This window comes from Diceros bicornis, chromosome 19 (assembly GCF_020826845.1).
Source record: "Diceros bicornis minor isolate mBicDic1 chromosome 19, mDicBic1.mat.cur, whole genome shotgun sequence".
NCBI lineage: Eukaryota > Metazoa > Chordata > Mammalia > Perissodactyla > Rhinocerotidae > Diceros > Diceros bicornis.
The window spans coordinates 22,817,267-22,843,986 of NC_080758.1; the positions used below are offsets into that span (position 1 = coordinate 22,817,267).

Sequence of the window (26,720 nt, forward strand, 5' to 3'; positions counted from 1 at the left end):
AGATACCAACAGGGCTCTATGCAGACAGTTGGTACCCACTGCTGGAGAAGAGAGGGCGCTGGCTTTTCCAGGCAATTCTCAGTTCCGTTAAGAAAGGGGTGAGAAGGACCAATGTAAAAGGGCTTGGAGAAACACACTGGCCATTGTGTCAATAGTACTTTCCAACTAAGTCCTCAGGAATGTACTCCAGCCCCATCAGTCCAAAAGTGCTAGAACAAACTCTCAATCAGCCCTTTGTTTCTGTTATTCTCTTTATTCCCAAACAGATTAATTACAGATTTCAACTTTTCAAATGCAACATCTGGGTAAGTTAGGAATATTCACAGCATCTTGCTAGGGCACCAAGCCAAAGAAACAGAATATCTGGGCTCACAGGTATCTGCTCTGTGTTGGGGAAACAGAAAAACAAGCAAAAGTATAACCACAATTTCAATTTTTTCCTTTTTAAGTTTTTTTTTCATTCCTCTTTTCAATCTGTAACTTGTTCTTGACTCTTTTTGATATTCATTTCAGCTTTCAGAATTTCCTTCCTTTTTCTGGAACTAATGTGCTGTTCTGAAAGAAAATGGAGATAAACACAAAATTACTGAAGGTTTCAATTCACTGTTACAGTTCCCAACTGGTGACAATGGTGACCTTGCAGAGACCAAGGTACTCTCCCACTATAAGATCCCATTTATACGGGAATCATGGTTTATTTATCAATTCTATTTATTTATGCCCCATCTCATTTCACAAAAGAATCTAAGATAGCTAGTTCCAAGTAAAGCTGACGACAAATAAAAGCAATGTAACAAACCTGATGATAACTAACTCAGAAAGGGATATGTGAAAATTTAAGATGAGGTAATTCCAGGCACACCTCTCACAATTCAAGGCCAAAAAGACAGTGTAAATTTCAACCAGATGACCAGAAAGAAAGATTTAAAGAATGTTCATCTTCAGTTTCCCAAACTCCAGGTCCACCACCAAACATGTGGCCCTCATATAGCTTGGAAGATGACGTTCTGACCATTCAGTACAGAAACCTGCATCATATTCCTGCCATGTGGTCGTGTTCTTGCTAATGGTCAGACTCAGTGCCTAAACCTAAGAAAGAATGATTCTCAAAAATGGGACTCAGTTCACAGAAAAATTTTAAGAGGGGATAAAAAAAAAAATCTCTTTATTCCTTCTTTCCCCACAGCTGCCTTTCCCTAGACTCCAAGAAGTGATGGGGAAACAGAAGAAGGAAAATGAAAATCTAGACAGACACTGTGCAACCAGGAGGGTGACAGCAGCAAGTAAGTAATTCAGGTGGCTCTGACAAGCAGGGGCAGGTACTGAGAAACGGGCCGTCCTTAGCAGGAAGCTATATCCAGTGGTGAGGGCTGCTGTGATGACGACGCAGTCTTGCAGAATGGCAGGCTCCAAACCAATTATCAACAGTTCCAAGGGGCATGCACAGGCACAGAACTAATCCTGAGGGTCGAAGTGAGTGCCCCTAATTCTTTGCAACATTCAGAGGTGCCCAGGTACATTAAAATGTGTGTGTTCTGAAATGTTCACGCAGAGAGGAGAACACAAGTGTGAAATAAGAACCACTGAAAGGGTCGTGGCCCACAAACCTCTGTCTTGGCTAAGAAGTTATGCCCTCCATTAAGCCTGATCAAATCAAATCTATCCTCAGATCAAAAGCCTTAGCTACCAGAGACTTTCCTTTAAAGTACTAGGTCCCAACCTCAGCAAGTCCCAAATGTCATATAATCAAGTGACTTTCCTCTCTCTCTCAAGCATCATGATTTGGGGGTAGTTGGGCAGGGGTGAACTATCTAAAAATCAAGAAAAAAATCAATCCAGAGTTATTTCCAAGAACTACAGAGCTGAATATTTAGCAGAAAGGACTAGTTCTGAAAGCAAATCTCAGACAGAGAAACTATAATTTAGGACAAAACCAAATGGATATGGCCAGGGAATGGGGGTGGAAAGAAGGGACTGGCTGCAAAGGTACATAGGGGGAACTTTTTGGAGTGGGGAAATAGTCTGTATCTTGATTGAGGTGGTATTTACATGACTGTATAAGGTTTGTCAAGATTCACAGAATGGTACACTAAAAAGGTTGAATTTTACTGTATATAAATTAAACCCGAAAAAACAAAACCAAAACAAATATAGTTTCGTTCTGTGTTGAGGACTAGATGTTCCAGCTTATGCTCAGCCATCAGAGGAAAAGCTCTACATTCTATGCTTTGTTGATTTCTCCTATTTCCAGAGGATTAAAAATTAGAAGGCTTTGTTGCTTTGGCAGGGAAGGACATTTCCATGGTAAGGGACAAGAGGGAACATGACTTGAAAATTCAAATACCTCCCTCCTCTTTGTTGGTCTAGTACAGGGGTCAGCAAACTATGCCCCACGGGCCAAATCCAGACCGCCACCTCTTATCGTAAATAAAATTTTATTGGAACATAGCCATGTTCATTTGTTTACATAGTCCATGGCTGCTTTCACATTACAGTGGCAGAGTAGAGCACTTATAAGAGAGACCATATGGGCTGCAAAGCCTCAAATACTATCTAGCTCTTTCTAGAAAATTTTTGCCTATCCCTGGTCTAGAGGAGCTGATCAATGAAGCATCAGACACTCTCTCTCCTCCCCTCCCTTCACCTTGCCTGCACTTCCATCCTCATCCTAGGACTCATACCTGAATAGAGAATAGGTGGTATTTCACTTGATATTTTAGTCACACAGGGAGCAGCCATGAATCACACCCTGAGCTCCAGGAACCTGAGTTCTGATGCTGGCTTTGAGCTGTGGCCATCAGTCCTTCATAATTTAGAGCCTCACCAAACCACACTGTTTGGCCCAACCAGAGAAGAAGGTTATAAAAAGGCCTAGAAACAGTGACGAGGTGTGCCAGGATTTGCCATGGGACCATCACTGAATGAATTTAGATGTTCTGAATGGGGTCCCCTTTTAAGAAGTCGCAAGTTGGATCTGTCTTATCCTCAACTCTGCTCTCCTATAAACAAAGAGAGGGGCTGTTGCCTATGAAGTACCCCACAGGACATAAGGGAGGATGGAGTCATACAGTCAAAGCCAGGTCAAAGTTGCTCTGCTGCAAAGTTATTCCATCCGCTGGGCTACCTCAGCGGGCTTTGGCTTTTGCCCCAGTCCAGTCACAACCTGGTTTAGGAAGTGGGAAAAGGGCCTCCGAATTCAGCTTTGGCTTAGGGAGGGTGGGAGGAATAAGTGGGCTAAAAATTAGATAAATAACTGACATGCATGAGGTGGGCAAGATGGGAGAGTGGCCCTGCTTCTGGGATGAGTCCGCCCTTCATCTTTACCGTAGTGTCCTATATTTTGCCAATCTACTGCTCTGCTCTGCAGCGATCCTGCCAAAGGAAAGAGGGTTTGAGAATCAAGAAAGGACAGTAAGAAGAGAAATAAGCTGAGGAAAGAAATGGCAAACACCCAACCAGAGCTTCCATTAAGGGCACTGATTTTCCCAGTGGCAGAGTTTGTTCTAGGACTGAAAATGACAGCAACAGAAGAGTGGGCTTTCACTGTCCTTACAGGATGGGGGAGGGGGGGACACGAGGACAGACAATTTTAGGATTCCAGATTAGGAACTCCTGCTGAGCAGGATCTAAATCAAATGGTGTCCACCCCTATCTCCCCTTCATTTTGTTCATCTTGTGTGGGCAACTTCCAGAAAAGACAGAACTCAGCAGAGCACAGCCTTTTGGCTCCCTGGGGCCCAGACTGGCTGCTGCAAGGGAACAGGGCTCGGCTTAGAAAAAATAGCTGAGTCTCTGGTTCTTTCTCAGATGCCACGCATAGCCGCCAAGCTAAGGCTGCTGGAGGGACAGAAAAACGAACCAGCTGCCACTGCTGGTGCCAAGGGAAGCTCTGGTGGAAGCTAGATTACGACAGAAAGTCAAGGAGTATGTCGGGGCCGGGTGTCCAGTGAGCCACTCAGAAAGCTCACGATGGAGACTTGGGCAGGGATGAGACTGTGGCTCTACCGCCCACTAATGGTCTCTGAGAAAGCCTCTCTCTGATCTGACCAACGTAATTGGCAGCCACGTGGGAGAGCACACTACTGAGTTACATTCTTCCAGCAAAAGTCCTGGAGGGGAGAAAGCAGGGCACGTCTGAAAATGTTAACTTCCAAAGATGAAAGCAATTCTGACCTTTTCTTACTGACCTTTACACGGCTGAAATCACCCAAGTTCTAATAAAGTCAAATCAATGAGAAACACCTCTGTGACATTTAAATTTGCCTCTATCTCAGGTTCGAAAGTCAAGCTGCCAGCAAGCTGCCATCGCGTTGAGATCTGACCATCTGTGTGAACCTAAAGTTGTCTGGTTCTCAGGGACGTGGTATGGGCTACTAAGCAGTGCTCACTGCTGGGGCCCTCTGTAAAACCTGAGGCAGCTTCTGTGGGGAAGAGCATGGACTTCACACTTAGGAGGAAAAGCTCCGGGAGCCTGTAGGGGTTATAGAGGAGTAACTCGCTGGGGCATGGGAGGAGGGCAGAACAGGATTCTCTGTGGCAGCAGAGAAGAAAATTTTTAAACACCCAGCACATTAACAACAATCTTCTGCCACATGTTCTAATCCATTTTAATCTTCATAAAGCAATTATTTTCTTCTCTTATTCTGGTGTGTTGGGGCATAAATTGTTGTGGTTTTAATACATTTAAAGCTGATCACCAAGGCTCTTTTCTGACTTAAAAGGCTTCTGTATCAGGCTGGATAAGGTGTTACACTTGCCCCTAAGGATATGAATCATTTGCCACATACTGTTGTTCAAAGAGCTGGGTGAGCAGAGCTGACAAAAATATTTCTAATCCCACTCTGGGTCCCTGGCCCACCCCCGGCATTACCTCTTGATTGCCTGCTGGGCCAGCATCCGATTGCCAGCCAGAAACGTCACACTGCCCAAGATGGCTAGATACTTCAGGGTCTGGAACATGTTGAGCTGAGTCCAGTAGACATACATGAGCCCCAGCATAGCTACAAGACAGGTGTCATGACAGCTGATTACATGAAAACACTGACAATGCCCTGGGGCAGAGGACAGTTAGGAACAGTAACTGCTGGATCCTGAAAAGGTCTGTATTTCTAGATCAGCTTGTTTTATTCCTTTTTCCAATGCCAGAAAATAGATAATTCAATATACTTGCCTCTCAGCCTTGGCTACCAAGAAATCTAGAGGTAAAAACTAGACCTCAGCTACTGTAACGATCTTGTTCCACCTTCTGGCTCACCTGTTTTCTTCAAGTAGGTTTTTTTTTTTTTTTTTTTAAAGTTACTGTCATGTATATTTGGGATTCCACTTTACTTTTCAAATTAGTCATGCATGACTAAATAAATGAATAATTTCCTTTTTATTGAAAAAATTTTTCAATAATAATTTGCCACTGTGACTAGGAAGGAAGCAAGCAGGACTGAGGAGGAAGATTTAGTGAAAAGGGCTCAGGCCTGGGCATTGAGAGCCTGGGTTCTGGTCCAGGCTCCGCCCTTCCCAGCCACTTAATTTCTCTGAGCCTAAATTCTCTCACCTGCCAAATGGGGATCATAATTCCTGCCCTGGTCACCCTCATCAGGGTTGATGAGAATCAAATGAGGGAATGTGCACAAAAAGCACTCTGGCAAGAAAAGTCATGGCTCTAAACAAATTTATATTCAGGTTTTGTTCTCAGCCTGACCCAGGAGGGCTATCACTCAAATCCAGTAACTGGGCTGGAGAGAAAGGTCATCCTGTCAATTCTGCCCGGAAGGATGACGGATGAAGTACAGCGAGGGTTCTTAACCACTTTTGAGATCATAGACCACTGTGAGAATCTGATCAAAGTTAGGGACTCTCTTTCCCCATAAAAATACTGACACACATTTGCCTAAAATTTCAAGGGATTCATCTGTGGACCCCTATAGAATCCACACACTATGGACACACAGAGGGTGATTTCTGACAGAGTCAAAGAAATGAGAAAAGAATATTGAAGTCTCAGCGAAACACAGGGCACCCCTGATCCAATAGTGTCAAAAGTCTCTGAAACGCTTCACCGATTTGTGAATTTACTGTTTTGTTACCTTTAGGTCCTAAGAACAATGCAGGACAACATGTCCGACTGTGGAAGGGACTGTTTTCTATTACTGCCCAGACACAGCTGCCAGTAAATGTGAAGATTGATATGGTGGGGAAAGATAACCTTTGGAAACTGCATTAATGCTCTTCATCCAGGAAGATGGCTCAATGTAAAGATACGATAAGTGAGTAATCTCTGGAAATGAACAGGGCTATTAAATGAGGGTAAATGGCCTGCCAACAGCAGCCTAGTACAATGAAACCCAATATAATGACAGCTGTTCTAAGCTGATGGACCAAACAGGTTTGTCATCCTATTAAGTGTCCTAAAAGGCCAGGAGGAAGAGGGAAATGTTATGCTATTAAGTCATTAGAGTTAATAGGTTGTGGGTCTACTTAACAGGGCTTTTGTGTGGGCAGACTAAATGTCAGAGGAGGTTAAATGGAATTAGCAGCCTAGGGCGCTTACCAGCATGTCCCAGGTGAAAGATAATCGTGCTAGGAGCAAAAGTGAAGTTGGAGACATTGGCACCAATCCTGATCCACTAAACGATGGGGAGAAATAAATTAAAAAGACATTAGAACTTGAAAGGAAGGCAACACATGCTATGTCAACGCTAATCCAATAAACAGCCCTAAGGGCTTAAAAGTGCATGCATACTTGAAGGACAGGGAATTTTTCCAAGTGACAACCACCCTACTGTAAGTCCTCAGGAAAAATTGTTCCTTTTTTTCTTTAGAAAGGCATTCCAACATCTGGTCTCAACTGGCCTTGGGTAACTCAAACCTGAACATCATTTTTTTGTGTGTGAGGAAGATCAGCCCTGAGCTAATATCCATGCTAATCCTCCTCTTTTTGCTGAGGAAGACTGGTCCTGAGCTAACATCTATTGCCAATCCTCCTCCTTTTTTTTTCCCCCCCCAAAGCCCCAGGAGATAGTTATGTCATAGTTGCACATCCTTCTAGTTGCTGTATGTGGGACGCAGCCTCAGCGTGGCCGGAGAAGCGGTGCATTGGTGCGCGCCCGGGATCCAAACCCGAGCCGCCAGTAGCGGAGCGCGCGCACTTAACTGCTAAGCCACGGGGCCGGGCCCGAACATCATTTTTAATGACAGCACAGTATTCTGTTTTAAAACAGGTGGAACCATGAAGCTAAAAGTTCAGAAACAGCATTTATGATGAAGTAACTGGCATCCCTGCTAACTTCTCCAAGTATTGGTAAGATAAACCCACTGGCAGCTGGTGGGATGCATGCTCCTCCTGCGGGCTCTGTGCTTTTTGAAACTCTGATCACTAAAAAACGAGAGCAGGTGCCCATACCCTAGGTCTGGTTTCTGAAAGCTTGTGGCATGCCTTCCAGATTTAGATTGACCAATAATTCTTTTATGAAAATCAATGAATGAATTAGGAACACAGGCAACTTTCCAAAAGTAAGATCTAATGAGTTTTTCATACAGTTCTCAAAATTCTCTGGCTTTCAAGGATACGCATCTATATTTATAATTTTTAGAAAGAAAAAAAAATTCGTAAAACAAAGGTAAAACTTCCCTTCATCTATCTCCCTAAAAGATTCTCTCTTTAGAGGTGACCAACACTAACAGGTAATGCCTTTTTAAGGTTTTTACACAGTGGATCCTACTAAATATACTATCCTACCCCTTGCCACCTTCACTCAATAAGACATCTTGACAATCCTGTCATATCAGCATATAAATCTATCCATTCTTTTAATAAGGTGTATATTATTCCACTGTATGGATGTACCATAATTTATTTAACACTGGCTTTTATGAGGACTTTAGGTTGTTTCCAGTTTTATGCTCCAAACAGTGCTGAAAGGCACAGCCTCTGTACTCTGGTTTTATATAGCCATCAGCACTGGGCTTTGGTTTTATCACATTTGACCTCATCTGAACACTCCTGTGGAGCATCACAGTCCATGCACTTTTATCATTTTTAATGCCTATTAGGTACTTTCTCATGTCCCTTGTTAGTGGAGCAGTTTATTCGGCTGCTCCCCCAAAGGGGGGAGTTTTAGTTATTCTAAAATTTTTTGACCACTGGTTCAGAGCACAGCTGCTAGACCCCTTTGGAGGTGTGCTGAGGCCAGAGCACAAAGCCTCCTTTGAAACAGCTACATCTGCTGAGTCTGGCGCCAGACACAGAGGGCCCACGCTAATTACAGCCACTCACCAGAGCAAAGAGCAGGAGCAAGGGTGACAGGATCAGGGCAGTGAATGTATTGGACACCACTGTGGGAGGCCTCTTCTCAGGCTCGCGGAACAGGTGCTGCCAAAAGAAGACACAGCGAGGATATTTAAGAATGTGCCCTTCCCAGCAGGGGCTGTCACGTATACCAGAGACCAAAACACCAATGACAATCAAGAAGACGAAATGCCTCCCGGAGGCTAAAACCTCCTGGCAATGAGTAGCCACTTGGCCCACTGCCTCTTCTCAATGCTGGCTTCTGATCCCAGAGGTCTTTGGAAGGAGACCAGTCCCAGCCCACTGCTTGGCCAACTGTCTACTTCCCAAAACTCACGGCCATTTAGAGGCTGAAGAATGCAACCCATCAAGCGCCGTTTGCCTAGTATCAAAGAGGGTGCCCAGTATATGGATGGCTTGGGCGACACATCCGAGGTAGGACTCTGGATTTCATAATGCTTCTGGGTTCCCAGGGTGGCACTATCAGATGTTGCTGCCCCACTTAAGTTGGCTAACTGGTGGTAACCTCGCTCTCTTTTGAAAAAATGAACAGAGCCTCACTATGGATGGTTCCAGCCACAACTTACCCTTCCTGCCTCTAGCCCATGGCTCTAAGGAAGCCCTAAATAAACTTTCTCCCTTACTTGCACTGCCTGATTTCTAGAACTGAACCAGAAAGCTGGGCAACATTCTCTGATACTTGTTTTTTCTGCTAAGAAATTCTACATGAAGATCTTTGGGAGGCTCATCTAGATAGTGACACCTAGCAGAGGCAGTGAGGGACCGGGAGTCCAGAGACCTCTATTTGGGCCCAAACTGATATATATTGGCCGTGACCAGGGTCAAGTTGCTTCACTCTTTGCCTCAGTTTCTAGTTGGAAAATTGGGGATGGGAGGACAATGACCATCCTACTAGGCTTGTAAGGATATTGTAAGGATCAAATGAAAGAGGGCATTTGATTATGCTTTGTAAGCTGTAACACATGCAAATTTAACTTTTTTTAGAGTTTCTTCTGGTGTATAAACTTGTGGCTGTCTTTCCTGCCTCCCGATGTCCAGCCAACCCAGCTCTATGATGAGGCAGCCCCACCTGAGACTCCTGTTCCCAAATTTTCACCTCAGCTCCTCTTTGCTGCCACTGCCATCAGGGGATTTCTAACACTATCCGTGGCAGCTGCTGCCACCTACCTCACTCTACAAATCAGTCAGCACCCTTCATCACCACGGTTACACCTTCTACTATTCACCTGCATTTTACGTTCTTAAACAATGCTGTGTATCCACATTAGGAGGATTTAAACAAAGACTCCGACTGCTCCACCCCTTGGACTGCGTGTCCCTTTTTAAACAGTGAAATGAGAGTAAGGAGTCTGCTTGGAACAATTCAACATTAGCTCACTCACAGGTTTCCACATTACTACAGTATGATCATTTCTCACGACTGCAAAATAGTCCAGAGTGGACCCACCTGTTTCCTTAACCAGTGCCCAACTGTTTAACAATTATTGTGTTTACTTTGTAAAACGCTTTAGAAACTTTTCAAAGCCTTTCTTTCCTTATCCGTTACCTATTTTGATGTTCCCAACAGTCCTGTGGGCTGGGCTAGGGAGGGATTGCTAATATTTGTGTGCGAGGAAGGTGAATCCCAGAAGAGAGGAGGGACTTGCCTAGAGGAGGAAAACCCTGTTCTCCCACCCCGAGTTTTCCCCCTGTAGGCGCCATCAGCCCTGATTTACGCTGGAGCAGAGAGGAAGACAGCCAACCCGTCTGTGCTGTAGCTGTCCAGCAGTGACCTGAGGGTGGAACCTCTTGGATGTTTAGGAAAAATAGACTCAGCTTCTGACTTTTTCTCCATCTATGTGCTTTCTGGGAGGTGGTCACTGGGCTCTTTGAACCTGTTTTTTCAGATCTAGGATGGGACTGATATTATCCCTGCCTAACTCACAGGGTGGCGAGGACCAAACTACAAAACATCACATAAATAGGTTAAAGAAGGGACCAGAGCCACAGTCCGGGGGTTGGCTGCCTTCTCTCATCGTGCTCATCGCACATTTCTCCTCCGTGTTCAGTGGAGAAGCCCTTTGGGATATACCTGTATTTCCTGTTTGGCAGTAAAAAGGTTCTTGGACAGGACAGTCGACGGAGCATCTTCTTCAGGGAACTTGATGACCACATCAGCCTAAACAGATAAGGGCAGTCTTTAAAGGCACAGGAATAGAGGAGAAGGTGAAGCTCATCAGCAGGATAGTATCCGCTAATGCATGTCCAGGACCAGAGCAGAGAAAAGCTCCAAGCAGTCCAATCACTCCTGATCCATTAGTCGACAAATTGAAGCAGTAAAAATTGCAAGAACAAAATAAGTATTTGTTGAAAATGTAAGAGTTCCAATTTTCTACTGGTCTGGTGAGCCCCACAGAGCTGCTTAATACAAAAATCTCAGCTGGTACTCAGGCTGTTAGAGACGCAATCAGAAACTAGTCGGTGTCCCTGGGAAGTGTGATTTAGTCACAAAAAAAATAAAATAAAAATGCGCTCTCGTACAAGTACAAAAGCAGCCCAAAGTCCAGGAGAAGAAAAGGAGCTTTGAATACAACACAAGAAAACGCAGCTGCCCCTTTGTCTTGCAAAGGGAGCCACCCACCATCCAAGGCCTGCAATCTGGCCTCAGCCACCTTCCAACCTCACCGCCTACGCTCTTGACCAGATTCAGGTGCTCCAGCAAAATGGACCCGCTCCCAGCTCACTGAAACCACCTCGAGCTTTTCTGCAGGCCATCCCCAGCGATCATCCCACAGCCCCAAGACACTAATCTGATAAACCCTTGCAATTCCTCGACTCCAAGCTCAAAGGCCATGTCTTTCAAGAAGTTTTCTCTCATCACACCAATCAAAAGTGAGACACGTAGGTGAAAAGCACTTTGTAAACTATAACACGCTATGCAAATGCTGGATATTAGTTTATTAGCGTTTTGCATATCCTACAACTCACTGTCCCACACCATCCTGAACTGTTATCGGAATTCAAATCTTACCCCACCCCCTCCTACCCTGGGAGGCGATACCATATCTCAAAGGCCAGGACCTTTATCTCTTACATCTATGTTTCCCCCACAGTGCTTTGCTGTAATACAAAAACCTCCTTCCAGTATAACTTTTATAGAAATTCACTAGAACCCATGAGGGCAAATTTATACTTCATTCATTCACTCGATCACTATTTATTAAGCACCCATATGTGCCAGGCCATGTGCACGCCCCTAGGACTACTAATGGAGACAGCACACAGCCCCTCACCTCACAACGCACATTTATCACCCCGTGGGTGGCACAAGAAGGGCCAGGCTAAAGAGCCCGTGCCCCTGAAAAGGAGCTGTCTGTGTCTGACAGTGGCACAGCCACTCTTGCCCAGGCCAAGGTACATTTAGGCACATACCACATTCCAAAGGATTGGATTCTTCAAAGTGGCATCTCCGATGATCAAGTAGAGGGTATAGGTGCCGGAAGCAGAGTCGAATTCGATCTTTCTCTCAGAGGTATCCAGCTCAAACTTGTACACATTCTTGCTGTCTGGCTCAGCAACAAACACCACTTCCTGGCCAGTCTTCTGGTTATGGAGTCGGACAAATGTCTGGATGGAACAATAAGACAACCTTTCATCTGATAATTTCAAAACTCCCTCTGGGCCCCATGTCAAATCAGTGAGGCAACAGACTGTGAGCTCCTTCGTCACAGTGGGAGCTCTGGGATCTGCCTGATCTGCTGGAGGGAGCGCAGAGGGAGTGGCCATCCCACCCTGGTTCCTAGCTCAGAGATAAGATATAACTTTTCGCTAGTAAAAGAAATATAACTTAGGAGTCCAGCCAATTCTTGAATGCCCAGTTTGTGGATGATTTAAGCCCTTTGCTGTTGCTACAATTTCTTCTTCCTGCCAGGCTTTCGGCCACTTTGCTGCCCAATTAACTTCTTCACCAGGGGGTGAAAAGAAGGGAAATGAGGTGGAACTGTAAGAGGCCTGTTTTCCATCTCCTAGTGCCTACAGCTGACGGTTTAGTGGAGGAGGCGTGGGGATTGACAGCAAGGCAGAGTTCTAATCGAGCAGAGAAGCCTAGTGTCAGAGAGATCCCAGGCTCTGAAGACAGAGAGATTTGCTTCCACTTCTTATTAGCTGAGCAGGTTACTTAACCTCCTTGGGCCTTGATTTCTTCATCTTTAAGACAGAAACATTAACTTTTACACGTGGTGTATCTGTGTGAAGATTCACAATAACGTACGCAAAGCATTTAGCACAGGACCTGGTATATACTAGCTAGCCAACAAACAGTAGTTGATATTATCAATATGATGGTACAAGTCTAATCATCCTATCCCCCCAATGGCATAAGAAACTAAGGTTTCCGCACATTAGAACTGCAGCAAAACTTAATATCCACTCACAGCTTTTCTTTCAAGTGTCTCAAAATAAAGAATTCAACAAGGCAGGTGGATTGGTTCTATTTTACAGATCATAAGGCACGAAGATTAAATGAGTTGACATTTAATCCTTAACACAGCTAGCGCTGGCTCCACAGAAAAAACATACATCTCATTTGTTACTTTACACCTGGGCAACAAAGAACAACTATCCAAGTTATTCAGGGAAAAGAGCCCAGGGATGTGAAGCATCCTGACCACAGCAGTCTTGGCCAAGAACGGGCTTTAGGAGCCCAGATGCCCAATCTTTCTCCTGTCACAGCCAAGTGCAGGCAGCAGCCAGACTCATCTGCAAAACGCCATCTCTACCTGGGAGGTCTCTAGGCCATGGTTTCCAAAACAGAATTTTGGATGAGACAACGTTTCAGTTAAAGTTACATTTCCTCACTAACTCTCCCTGCCCTAACCCCAATCCCACCAATGCAGTCTTGTAATTTCTTCTTTTCATATTCTGTCTTCCCTTGTGCTGACTGGTTGGCAAATGTCATTCTGAGAAGGAGCTGGGAAACGTTAAGAGTGTGAAGTGCTTAAAGATCAGTTAGCCATGGCTAAGTGCCCTGACCAAGCTCCCTGGAGCTTGCGGGAGGAGGGGAGAGAGGAGCAGAGAAGTGCCAGGACAGCAGTCCTGGGGGCGGTGGTCCTAGGGGCAGCGCTCTGGGGCCCGGGCACAAGTGCAGCAGTTGCAGCTACAAGACACAGAAAGCAAAAGGCTTCCCCATAAATCCACTCACCTCAGCGGTCTGCTCTGAAGCTGCCTCTTGGCACAGACACAAGTCTGCTAGCTCTTGCTCAAGTATCGCTACAAAGGACCTAACCAATGCCACTAGAGCCCACATTCTTTCCTATCTTTCAGCATTCCAAGTATTTATCTGAATTTCCCTTTACAATACAATGATGGCTGGGGCAGGGCTGTGAGCAGTTATTCTCAACCAAGGGGGATGACAGAGGAGGGGGAGGAGGTATCTGAGAGGACAAGGGGCCATATTAGCTTCTCTGGGGAAAGAGTATGGTTTGAAAATCTTTTAAATAATAATTATCATTATTTTATATACGGAAAACAAAAATGAAGCCCATTGCTTTCACAATACAAAGTAGGCACAAGTTAAAATGGGCTATTCTTCAGATTCCCACAAATAGAAAATCTACTTTGGCAAAAACAAAAACAGGCTTTGGGCCCACTGCCTAGGTTTTCCTTTTTTCAAAATTATTTCAATATATGTTTTTTTGGTCAGAAAGAAAAAAGCCTCAATTAAGTGCTAATCTGCCTTAAATATATCGTCTCAAAACCAGCTAATCTTTTAAAAAGAGTGTATGCCATGTTCAGGGTTACAAGCAGTACAAGGAGGGTAAAGTGCCATGTGGGAGAACCTCATGGCCTGTCAGGGTTCTGAGTGAAGATACGAAAGCAGGAGTTTGGAGCCTTCCTGTAGCCAGTGTTACACAGCGCACCAAGAACTCGAGTGTACATTAATGTCTCAGGCCAAGAGAACTGTCTGGGCTTTTTCCTGACCTGGTGAGGAGTGAGTTCAGCACCAGTGTTCACATCTACCAGCTGGAAGAACAAAGCAAAGTTCTGGTGGCTGTCAGCGATGAACGTGCCCTTGGCTTTGGCTGGGTAGGTCACCCTGAAAGAGACGTTTATACAGTAAGTCTCCAGAGAGGATCTGCATAATCTCGAGAACAGAGTAAAGAATACAAACTTCACTTCATTGCCCAATCCTCCCTCTCCCATTGTAACACTTTTCTGTTGTGGAAAGACAGAAGTGGAGAATTGTCTGCGGCCTGAGGGTGAACTGGACAGATAAAGCCAGGACTGAGAAAAGCACAGAATAAACTTGCATCAGGATCTGGGGAAAATGCTATGTGCAGATGCTCCAGGCTTTCACTTCAAGGACCTAAGGATGTCAACTCAACCGAGTCAGGCACCAGTGGGGCTCACATGTCCCCATGCAGGCACACAGGTGGACTGAAGAGCTGGGGTGGCAGAAGCGCAAGCAGAAATAATCACAGGACTGATGGCAGCAGCATATGTGAGCAAGGTCGAGAGACAAGGGGGTAGGAGATGCAAAGGAAAGAAAGGTACTTATAGCTTTTTCTTTTTTTAATGCTGTATTTTTTCCTAGGCACTGTTTCAATTTGTTTTTCTGCCTGAAATTGGGTTTTAAAAAGTCATTTTCTCAAAGGCAGCATTAATGAGAAAACTGTTCTTTTCACAGCTATCTCCTGGGATTTTTGATTAAGATGGCCAGGGGATAAAACAAGCCAAATGGTGACAGAGCTCAAACCTGGCCATATTTTATCCTATGGCTTTATATTTACTTACGAGTAATACCAACTCTTCATCTATATAGAGCATTAAATTTTGCCAAGCACTCTCACCGACATTATTTCAGTGGATCCTCAACAGTGCTCCCATCTCCAATGTCACTATGAAAATACCCAAGCAAGAGGCAGAAAGCCCAGCCCTTGCACACGACTTAAAAGGAGTGAATGCTTGGCTTCTCGGCTCTGGCTAACATCCTGTCTTCAAAATGGCCTTGAGGGTTCCTCCGCTTTCTCTGGCATCTATAGCCATCCCAGCTGAGTAAAGTTGGGGTCTGAACTATACCCAGAGATCCAGATGAGCCCCTCCAAAAATAAGGCCCTGGGAGAAGGCTGACAAATGAGCTTCATACAGTGTCCTGGCCCAACTCTGATCAATTGCTAATGGTTACCTAGAAGGCTGTGTAAAAAAAGATTCTATGTTCAGCAGGAACAAATACTGTGACTGATAGTGATGCCTTCCATGGACTTGAGAAAGGGGATCGTAACTCTAGTGCTAGGTATCTGCCATCTCAGTTCTAAGGGCCTATGAGGCTTCCAACTGATTTCAGACCCACTGTGAGCCAAAGAGAGTTGCCATGAGGCCACCAAAAGCAAATTCAGAACTGTGAAGATAAAGAGATTACACCAGAATATAAATTAACACACTGCTTCCTTCATTGAGCAAGTCTTGATTTTAAAAAAATTGTCACCTGAACTAGATAATGTGCTTGGTGACATGGGTGACTGACTCGGATTTATATTCTGAGGTAAGCTCCTCATCTCACTGTGGACTAGTAATAAACAGTCTGCTCAGGGACTGGCCACTGGTATAGACAACGCCCAAATCTGCATGGATGCCAAGCAGCACACCTGGCGCGGTGCCAGCGGAACTATACCTTCTTTAATTTGGAGTGTAAGCTAGATCACTGCTGACACGGAAATGACACCGAGAGGGCACAGTGTCTAGGCTGCTCCTCTCAGCTCAAGCCGGGGCTCCCCTGTGCCCAGGAGGCGGTCCCACCTACCGGGTGGTTTTGGGTGCAATGCTCTGGTCCTTATCCACAGTGGAGAGATCGACATTTGTGATGCCAACTTCAGTGGAGATCTTGACTCTGAGCTGGAGTGAAACATAGAAGAAAATCGCCAAGTCAACTGGGTACACCAGGAATTAACATGCATACCCAAATTTTTCTCTTAAAGGTGAGTAAAGGGATAAAAAATCCGAGGATGGGAGTCTTCAATGATTTTAGTAAAACTGACCCAGTCACGTAGTATTTCCACCTCTCCCATCCTGCGGCCTAAAAGTAACTCCTTGATTCTTATCCCTTCTTCCCTTCTTTGGCTTTGGTTAGATGGTATATATTAAAAAAGAAAAGAAAAGTAGAACTTTTTACATGTCCTTTAAAACAAATAAGGGGAAAAATCCTTAAGCAGTAACCTTCAAATAATTTAAATCAACAAGTACTCGATTCTAATGACAGCTAATGTTTATTGAGTGTTTATTATGTGAAAGACACTGACTTTATAAAGACTATCTTGTTTAATCCTCACTCTGTAAGGTAGTGCTATTTCAGATGAGGAAGTTAAAGATAAGAGAGATGAAGCTACTCGCTCAAGTTTAGAGAGCTGGTAAGTGACAGAGCCAGTATTGGAGCTCAGGCATTCTGAATCGGAGCCCGTGTCCTTACACACCCTGCTATCTAGCTTCCCAGTGACAGTTACTCTGTGCCAAGCAGTACTATAATCTGTCCATGAAGACCTAAGAAGCTATAGCATCATCTATACCGTTCACCAAGTACTTCTGGTTCTCTTTCCAAGCATGTGGTACAACTGTACTTCCCCGGCCCACCCCCAGAGTCACGTGTGGCCATGTGACTTGCTCTGGCCAACAAAATGTGAGCAGAAGTGAAGTGTGTCACTTCCAAGTGAAAGCTTTAAGAGCCACCGTGTGATTCTCTCTTCCTCCGACACAGACATAGACAACGTGCAGAGAGAGGCTTGCTCCCTCAGCCTGGGGCCTGGAGTAAGGAAAATATGAAGCAGAGCCTCCAGTCGACACACTAAAGATACCCAGCGTGGGCAAAAAAGACACTTTTGTTGTTTTAAGCCACTGAGATTTGGAGTTTGTTATAAGCACAAATCAGTCCATCTTGACTCTTACAGCGTTTGAATTCTATACGTTCCTTATAAATATTTCCACAAAGAAGAGCTAGCCAAAGCCAGTAAACAAGAAATTTTTTAAAATTAGATTAAAATAGGGGCCGGCCCCATGGCTTAGCAGTTAAATGCGCATGCTCCGTTGCTGGCGGCCGGGGTTCGGATCCCGGGCGCGCACCGACGCACTGCTGGTCCGGCCATGCTGAGGCCACGTCCCACATACAGCAACTAGAAGGCTGTGCAACTATGACATACAACTATCTACTGGGGCTTTGGGGGAAAAAAATAAATAAATAAAAATTTTAAAATTAGATTAAAATAAATGTAAAATTCGAGAAGAGACAGAAAATATGCTAAAAGTCTATTCATGGGCAAGTTGTGATTTAAAATCTAAGTTTGAATGTGCAAATCAAGGCACTTTCTATGTGCAAACATATCGATGAGACTTGCAAATATTTGATAAGCTTGAATGTAATGCTTAAGGAAATCCTTGCCAAATCCACTGGTATATAGTCTAAGTCAGGATCAAAGAATATAGAGGGCTGGGCAAATAATTGAAGGATAGCTGCAGCATTTTTCTAAAATGCATTACCAAGGTGTGATAGCCTCAAATCAAAGGCAAAGAAGAAAAATTAAAAAAGGATAAAGATAGCTATCAAGTAATTCTTCTTAGCGGCCTTCTCTCCTGCCTCCATAATAACTATTTTGTGACAACAGCCTCAATTATCAGGTTGAATAGGGGTGTTCTATTTTGCTTAAAAAAAAAAAAAAAACTCAATGGAAAAGATTTATTACCAGAGGCTGTAAGAATATCATTACCTCCTACTTTTGAATACACAGCCACCTATTGGCAGAATTATATTTAGCATCATTGCTTGTCACTGAGTCTAGGCAACTGGGTGAATTACGGCAGGGGGGTAGGGGAAGAGACGGGCTTCAAGTTGAGTAAACCCCCAGGAGAGAGCTGGGAGCCTCCACTTTGGTTCTTTGGGCTCTCTGCTAAGTAAACAGCTTCACAACTCACCTGGGGCTCGGAAACAGAGCAAGCTTTGCTATATAAAGCTCAACCCAGCGAAGCCCTGACGCCACTTCTATTTGAAGAAAAACTAGCCTTGAGGAAGGCTCAAGCAAAGAAGTAGCCAAAGAGCTCTGATTAAGGCTACTGACTTTTAGCAAAACACCCTACTGAGACCCCTTTCCCTACAACCCCCTAGAGCATCTGGAACACCTAGAGAGATACAGAAATGGCAAGATGCACCTCCTCTCCTCAAGGGAAGTATATACGCAAAGCTAAACTATAAGAGACCAGGCTACTGCTTTAATGGAGGGATGTACCAAGTGCTACAAAAGCACAGAAGGAACTGTGATCCAAGCCCGCCTGGGGGTAGCCCTCGGTTGGGGAGTGGGAAACGTATAGCAGGAGGGCTTAGGCAGCCCTCCAGTTTGGGGAGAGCTAAGAGTTTAGCAATACCCCATGCTTTAAAAAAATCTGTCTTCATATTTAACTACTCTGCAATCTTCATTAACATTAACCAGATAATTCCCTCTTCACTTTTTTGTGGGTGTGAGGAAGATTAGCCCTGGGCTAACATCTGTGCCCATCTTCCTCTATTTTATACGAGACGTCGCCACAGCATGGCTTGAGAAGAGGTGTGTGGGTGCACGCTCAGGATCCGAACCCACGAACCCCAGGCCACCAAAGTGGAGCGCGCGCACTTAACCGCTACGCCACCAGGCCAGCCCCCCTCTTCACTTCTGTGAACTCATTCTCTTAAGGACTCATTCATTTAATCTGTAAATGTGATCTTGAAATCATCATCCCACCTAAATGTCCATAAATAGGAGACTAGTTAAATAAATAATGGTATAGGTACACTACAAATTACTACGGAGCAATTAAAAAAGAAACAAGGCAGGTGTCTATAGACAGATATGGAGATATTACCTCCTTCTTTTGAATACACAGCTATCTATCGACAGAATTATATTTAACATCACTGCCTGTCATCGAGTCTAGGCAACTGGGTGAATTATGGCAGGGGAGTTGGGGGAAGGCCATCAAGCGGAATAGACCCCCGAGGGGAAAGCTGGGAGCCTCTACTTTGTGATAAAAGCAAAGAATACAACTGTTTATAGAACAATCCCTTTTGTGTAAATAAGAAAGGATATCCATTCACTCGTTTGCTCTATGCATCCTTCTTTTTCTTAAAGCGTACACAGTTAACAGTTAATAATAGCTCCTTCTGAGGAGGGACTGGATTGAAGGGATGAGAAAAGGCTCTTGTATTTCATTATATACCTTTTTGTACTTTGAATTTTTTTTAACTACATGCATATTTTACTCCTCGTTTTCAAAAAACAGGAATTATCTGAGCAATGAGATTGTGTGCCATATACTTTCTTCTTTATAAACATTTTTGTATTAAAAAGTACCACCCAATAATTATGACTTTAAAAAATAATCACTCTCCTTTTCAGCAGATGGATAAACATAAACAGATGTTTAAAGACTTCTGTAAGGCTCCTCAATGTATCCTAATTACAGTGATAAGGAGGCCATCAGCTTTTGGGCTTTTCCTTAGAATCCTGACTATAAACTTTCACCAATAACATGGTCACTAAGGCCTGCTAATCAAGATTCCACTGTGTGTTTGTTATAAAGCCATCATAAGCACTCCCAGACAATACAGACACATGGAATGACAAAGGACAAACTGCAGTGAACTCAGGCATTTCGGGTTTGCTCTCAGCCCTAATTTTAAAAGGCCCCCTAAGTTACAGCTTCTTTGTTGCACAGAAACACTGTAGGGCTGTTCTTGAATAGGGAACAATTTAAAACACGTTCTTCTGCTCCTAAAATCTTACTACAAATGAGTCTCTGGAAACATTTAAAAGAAAAGCGTTTTTATGCTACTCTTTTAAAGCAAACTGAGAAATAAAAATCATGGTAACTTTTTTCAAAGCCCTGTTATAGGAGTTCACAGTAGGATCCCTGCTGGTTAGCCGCTTCTTCCTTCAAACCAACACTGCAGGGTCAGTTTTTATAATAGGAAAGGGACTGGTTTAGCCACTTGAAATGCAGCTAAGCCTGCTCTACAGTGAACATGCTAGTCCTTTCTTTGCCTGAGCTGCATGCCACAAATATCTCAAAAAATGTTTTAACACCAGGAAATGCAATCTTTCTGCTGAGAGTAATAACTCTCCTGTTTAGCTCATTACTGTCAAAAATGATGGTGCATTAGGGGCAAGACAGCTTCTAAAACCCACGCTTCCCCTGACAGCACGTCCAGTGTCAATGAGTGCTATTACAGGCCTTCCACACCAAACCACCGTTAATGCACTCTGACCAATGTTGAGCATCTCTCAGGAGAGTAAACAGGACCTGCTGACCTGCTCTGAGGCTCTAAGTGTGACTATTACTGAAATTACTAAGTAACGTTGCATACGTGACAGAGGTCAGAGCAGGCACGCGCACCTACACAGACACGCACGCATATGCACGCATACAGCTCTAACGTAATGAAGAGGAAGAGAGATTTTCCATCACCGGCAAGGAAAAGGACAGCAATGGCCTCAACAGGGGCTTATTGTCGTTGCATGAGTAACAGCTATTAGCCATTTCTGCTATTTTGTACTTAGATGTACTTAGATAATTTTTCTAACAACCACAGAAACACTTGGACAAACACCAGATTTGATGTTACAAAAAGCCAAGCTGTTACAGTAATCAAGACAGCATAGTACTAGTATAAGGAAAAAATACACATTAATGATGCTCAACATCATTAGCCATCAGGGAAATGCAAATCCAAATCATAATGAGATATCACTCCACATGCACTTAGGATGGCCAGAACGAAAAAGACAGATAATAACAAGTGTTGATAAGGATGTAGAGAAATTGGAACCCTCATACATTGCTAGTGGGAATGTAAAATGGCACAGCTTCTTTGAAAAACAGTTTGTCAGTTCCTCAAAAAGTTAAACATAGAGTTATCATATGATCCAGCAATTCCATCCCTACATAAAAGAATTGAAAACAGGTGTTCAAACAAAAACTTGTACATGAATGTTCATAGCAGCATTATTTATAATAGCTAAAAAGTAGAAATGTCCATCAACTGATGACTGGACAAACAAAATGTGGTATATCCACACAATGGAATATTATTTAGCCATAAAAAGGAATAAAGTACTGGTACATGCTACAACACGAATGAACCTTAAAAATATGCTAAGTAAAAAAGGCCAGACACAAAAGGCTACATATTTATGATTCCATTTATATGAAATGTCCCAAATAAATAAACCATAAAGACAAAAAGTTCATCACTAATTGCCGGGACTGGGAGAATGCTATATTCCTATAGAATATGGGGTATCTACTAATAGACATGGTTGCTTTTTGGAGTGATAAAAATGTTCTGGAATTAAATAGTGGTGATGGTTGCACAGCTCTGTAAATATACTAAAAATGCTGAATTGTATACTTTTAATGGCTAAATTTTATGGCATGTGAATTATACTCTCAATACACCTGTTATTTAAAAAAAAAAAAGCCAAGCTACTTTGTATAGGGTAAAAGGCTCACTCCTGGAAGATGAATTACCATAGTTCTAAGGTCCTCAAAATGTGAGATAACATCTTTAGATCACTCCATCCTTTTCTTCTTCTAAGTGGTCTGAGATGGAAACTAAGCACTGAAACACTAAGATTTGGTGTCTGCCCACAGGGGGTTCCCAGCCCAATGAAAGAGCAACACATACATATAAGCAAATGATGGTAATATAGTGCAATAAGAACAATTATAGACACGGTGTAAAATTACCGTAGCAACAAAAATAAACTTTAAGTAGACTGAAGCCCTAAATAAAAAGAGAAAAAAAATCTTTAAAACCGTTAGAAGAAAATATTGGAGAATATCTTTTTGACGTTGGAGCAGCCTGGGATTTTAAAGAAGACACAAAAAGCACAATCTAGGAAAAAAGACTTTTAAATTAGGCTTCATTGAAATTAACTTCTGTGCATCAAAAGATGCCATAAAGCAACATAGGGAGAAGATATCTGGTGCTTATAACTAAGGATTAGTATCCAGAATATAATAAGCTTCTAAAACTCAATAATAAAAACACTAACAAACCAAAAGAAAAACAGACAAAAGATATACGACAATTCACAGAAAAGGAAATCTAAAAGGCCAATAAACAGAAGAAAAGATGCTCAGTCTCACTAGTAACCAAGGAAAAACATTAAAACAAAAAGATACCATTTCATATCCATCAGATTATCAAAAACTCATAGTACCAAATATTGGTAAGAATGTGAAGAAAAGAGCAATTTGGCAATACGTAATAAAGCTGGAAGATGAGCACACCCTATGATCCCACAACTTCACTCTAGATAAACAAACAAAATGTGCATAAGGAAACATGTACTAAGCAGCATTGTTTGTAATAGTGAAAATCTAAATGTCCAGCAACAGGAAAATGAATTGATAAGATCTGATCCATTCATAAAAGAAAGACAATTAATTTTATGACACTTAGCCATATTTATGCATGTAGAACTTGAGCTATGTGCATAAATATGGATAAGTGTCATAAAATTAATATTGAGTAAAAACAAGCAAAAGGATACATACAGTACAATGTGTAAAATTTGAGAAGATGCAAATCAATGCAATATATTGTTTAAAAATACAATATGTGTAGCAGAAATATAAAAACTGGCATTGGAACAATAAACCCCAAATCTAGGGAAAGAGGGAAGAACAAGTACTTGAGAAATACACAGGCAGCTTAAATTCAATCTATATGGTTTTATTTCTTACCTCCCCCCAAAAAGGAGCAAATATAGCAAAATATTAAGGTCTGAAGGAGATGAGTGGATACATGAGGATTCATTGTATTACTCTCTCTTCTTTTCTGTATATTGAAATAGTCCATACTAAAAAATAAAATAAAGTACTACGGGAGCACAGACGAAGGAGCAACATTTGAACTAGATCTTACAGGATGAGTATTTCAGCATATGAGCAAGGGAGGGGAAGAGCATTCCCCGTGGAAGAAACAAGAGTAGAAGTCCAAAGGCGTGTGCATGTAAAGTATATTTGAGGACCAGTGTGCATCAAGAGCAGCTGGAGCTGAAGGACGAGGATGCACCCGCACTGAAGCCTGTGCATGTGCCTGTGGACCTTCTAAGCCATGCTGAGGAGTCTATACCTCACTCACAGGCAACAGGGAAACAAAGAGATGTTTAACCAGAGGAACAATGCGATTTTATCATTCTAGTGGCACTTATGAATAATTAAACGGAAGGGGCAGAGATTAAAGACGATGAAACTAGTTAGAAACGACCTTATCAGTCTAGATCAAGAACACAGGGCTCTCACAGAGTAGGAACACTGGGGCTGAAGAACCAAGGGCTCGTGCAAAAGACATTCCAAAGTGGAATGAACAGGAATTCCTGACTGAACAGAAGTCAGAAGTGGAAAGAAAGGAAGAGGTTAAGAAGGACTGGGACGTATGGATGTGGCACTTAAACTGAATACGTTGTTATCAAGATTGGAAAGGCAGAAAGAAGAGGTTTCAGGCAAAAAAAAAAAAAGTTTGCCTTTTAATGTGTTCAGTTGCAAATAAATCCCCTTAATGAAGGAAACTAAAATTGAAAGCATCTAGATTTTAAAGGTTCAAGGTACATAGTTTCTGTCCAAATTTTGTGTTAGTGAATCAACTAGGATCAGATGTCTCATGCCCAAAAAGGTCAAACATGAGGTAGAGAAAATGCAGAGAGACTAGAGTTCCAGAAAATATCTTCCTTTCTGCCAAACTTTAAATATAAGTGTTTAATCTACCTATGTTAAGTAATGTCCCACTTTTGAAAAGGTCAAACTTTCTAGCCGTCTTGTCCTTTCATTAAAAGAGAGTGAGTGTCACAGGAGCCAATGTGAGGAGCTCTCCAAAGGCCAAATCTGGGACAATATGAGCAACAAAATAAATGATCATAACCTATAGAATAAAATAAATATCCATGAGTGCAAAGTGTTATATATAATTGAATAAATAAATAAATGGGAGGGGGAAGAAGGAAGGGACAGCTTTTTCTTACAGCAGAATTCCAACTAATAAACGTACAAGAAATGAAAGAAAGAGAAAATCACCTTTTGGCAAACACCACGTTAATAACTTTTGCAAGTAAAATCATCGGGATACTTGCAGAGTATCAAAGTATCATTCCACCACTTACTTACAAGCAGAAAAACAGCAACTTTACAGTGGAGAAACCTAACAGACACCACCTCAACCAAGTGATCAAGGTTAACATCACCAGCAATGAGACATATCCACATCATACTTCCTAAGAGGATGCACTAAGAAGGGCAGAGCATCACTTCTGGAATATTCTTGCAAAAAATGCATGACTTGAATTTAATTATGAGGAAACATCACACAAACCCAAAAAGAAGGGCATTCTACAAAGCAACTGGCCAGTACTCTTCAAAAGTGTCCAAGTCACGCAGGACAAACTATCCTAAATTGAGGAGGCTAAAGGGACATGACAACTATAGGGATATGTGATCCTAGGTTGAATCTTGGATCAGAAAAGGGACATTAATAGGATAACTGGTGGAATTTGAATTAAAGTCTATAGATTAATTAATAGTATTGTATCAGTTAATTTCCTTGTATTGATAATTATATTACAGTTATATAAAATGTTAACATTTGGGGAAGCTGGGTAAAGGGTATATAAGAATTCTTCATACTATTTTTGCAACTAAGATTGAAATTATTTCAAAATGGATAATTAAAAAAAGAAAAGTGAGTGGAAAATGACATTAGAATAGTGACGAAAATAGTTGTCACAAATAGCATATATTTATTCAAGGAAAGCACAGTACCACTTCAAGTTCCCCTGACCCAACAGAATACACAACAAGGTAGTCAAGTAGAGGCAGCAAAGACACAGTGGCAGAGAAGTGACGGCTGAAAGGAGAAAGTGATATCATAAAGGGCCAGCTGCTGGAGCTGCACATAGCTCCACGGCCTCCAGGCTGGCTCTACATTCACCAGGGCGCTAACTAAACTGGTCTTGTGCAGGGCATCCACCCAAGCACAGGCTGCATGACCTTGGACAAGTCACTCTACCCCTTTGAGCCTCATCTATGAAATGAAGATGACTCCACCCATCTCTTAGGGTTGTTGTAAGAATAAAATAATGTAAGAAAAAGCACACAGGACCGTGCTCTCACGTCACAGGCATTTAATACAGAGTTCACACTGATGATCCTAATTCAGAATAAGCAAAGGTTAAACCATATTCCATAGCTTAACAAAGTAGGAAAATGTGTATTTCATCTTAAATAAACCTCTATCCAAAAAGGTTAAAATGAAAGCCACAGTGCCTGAAGGGTAAACTTCAATTAGGTGGGAAAACCACCAACGTGAAATACCTCATTTCCACAAAGCATCAGAAAAATGAGGCATAGCTTTCCATCCTTAAAACCACTTGCGGGGGCCGGCCTGTGGCCTAGTGTTTAAGTTTGGCAAGCTCTGCTTCGGGAGCCTGGATTTGGTTCCTGGGCGTGGACCTACACCGCTCACTGGCAGCCATGCTGTGGCAGCGACCCACACACAACATAGAGAAAGACTAGCACAGATGTTAGCTCAGGGTGAACCTTCCTCAGTAAAAAAACCCCACTTGGATCTTCAACACAACTAGAGTCAGCTATGCATCTGAAACACAGTTCATTATGAAAGATTACTGGTTTTCTTTCATACTTTACCCAGATAGCCTCACTACAGTGCCACATGTCACTTGATGCTTTTCGTCACCTAATTAGCATCAAGCACTTTTCTAAATCTATCAAAGCTTATCCCACAAAACATTTTAAGAATATTTATGCCTCAGTGGAATTATGAGTGATTTTTATTTTTTCTATTTCCAAATTTTATGTAAGATAGTAATGCTAAATTATAATAGAAAATAAATAATTTACAAATAAAAGAGAACTTGCTATGATCAAGTTCTTGGCTAAGTCTGTCAAACAGCATAGTTGAAACCTATCCCTCTCTTAACATATTCATATTAACTCAATGGTAAAGTGAAGTCAATATACCAGACGATTAATGCCATGTGCTTATGTGATCATTTCCTTGGATATTAACACGGCAATGGGGATGACAAGAAAAGCACTTACCTCTACAGTATTTGCAATATAACGGTTGTCACCTTCAACTTTGACAGAGAAGTCATAATAACCACTGGCAAACTTGACATTCTTGAAGTTTAGTTCAAAAACATCCCTGTTAAGAACGACAGCAGAGTTAGCAAGAACTCACATAGGAAAGTCAGGAAGATAACAAGAGGGCTACAGAGTGAGGCACTCCCGGGACAGCCCAGGGCCACACCACTTCTCCACCTTCTGACTTCCCATCCCACCTGGGCAACCTCCTGCTCAGTCACAGACTATAACGTGGGGAAAACTTCAAAACCATCTCAAATGACCT

The 26,720-nt window shown here is 42.6% G+C and overlaps 1 protein-coding gene across 1 annotated transcript in view; it reads right to left on the bottom strand.

Annotated features, from left to right (window-relative positions):
- Positions 1-210: 210 nt before the first annotated feature.
- The window catches only part of RPN2 (ribophorin II), a 55,151-nt gene continuing 28,641 nt past the window's right edge, over positions 211-26,720 (bottom strand). The window contains exons 9-17 of the mRNA XM_058562740.1: positions 26,411-26,516; positions 16,080-16,171; positions 14,261-14,375; positions 11,714-11,908; positions 10,374-10,460; positions 8,270-8,365; positions 6,545-6,620; positions 4,871-5,000; positions 211-555 (exon numbers count right to left, since the gene is read on the bottom strand). Coding sequence (XP_058418723.1) covers positions 543-555; positions 4,871-5,000; positions 6,545-6,620; positions 8,270-8,365; positions 10,374-10,460; positions 11,714-11,908; positions 14,261-14,375; positions 16,080-16,171; positions 26,411-26,516 — 910 coding nt within the window. The 3' untranslated portion in view covers positions 211-542. The remainder of the gene's footprint in view (positions 556-4,870; positions 5,001-6,544; positions 6,621-8,269; positions 8,366-10,373; positions 10,461-11,713; positions 11,909-14,260; positions 14,376-16,079; positions 16,172-26,410; positions 26,517-26,720) is intronic.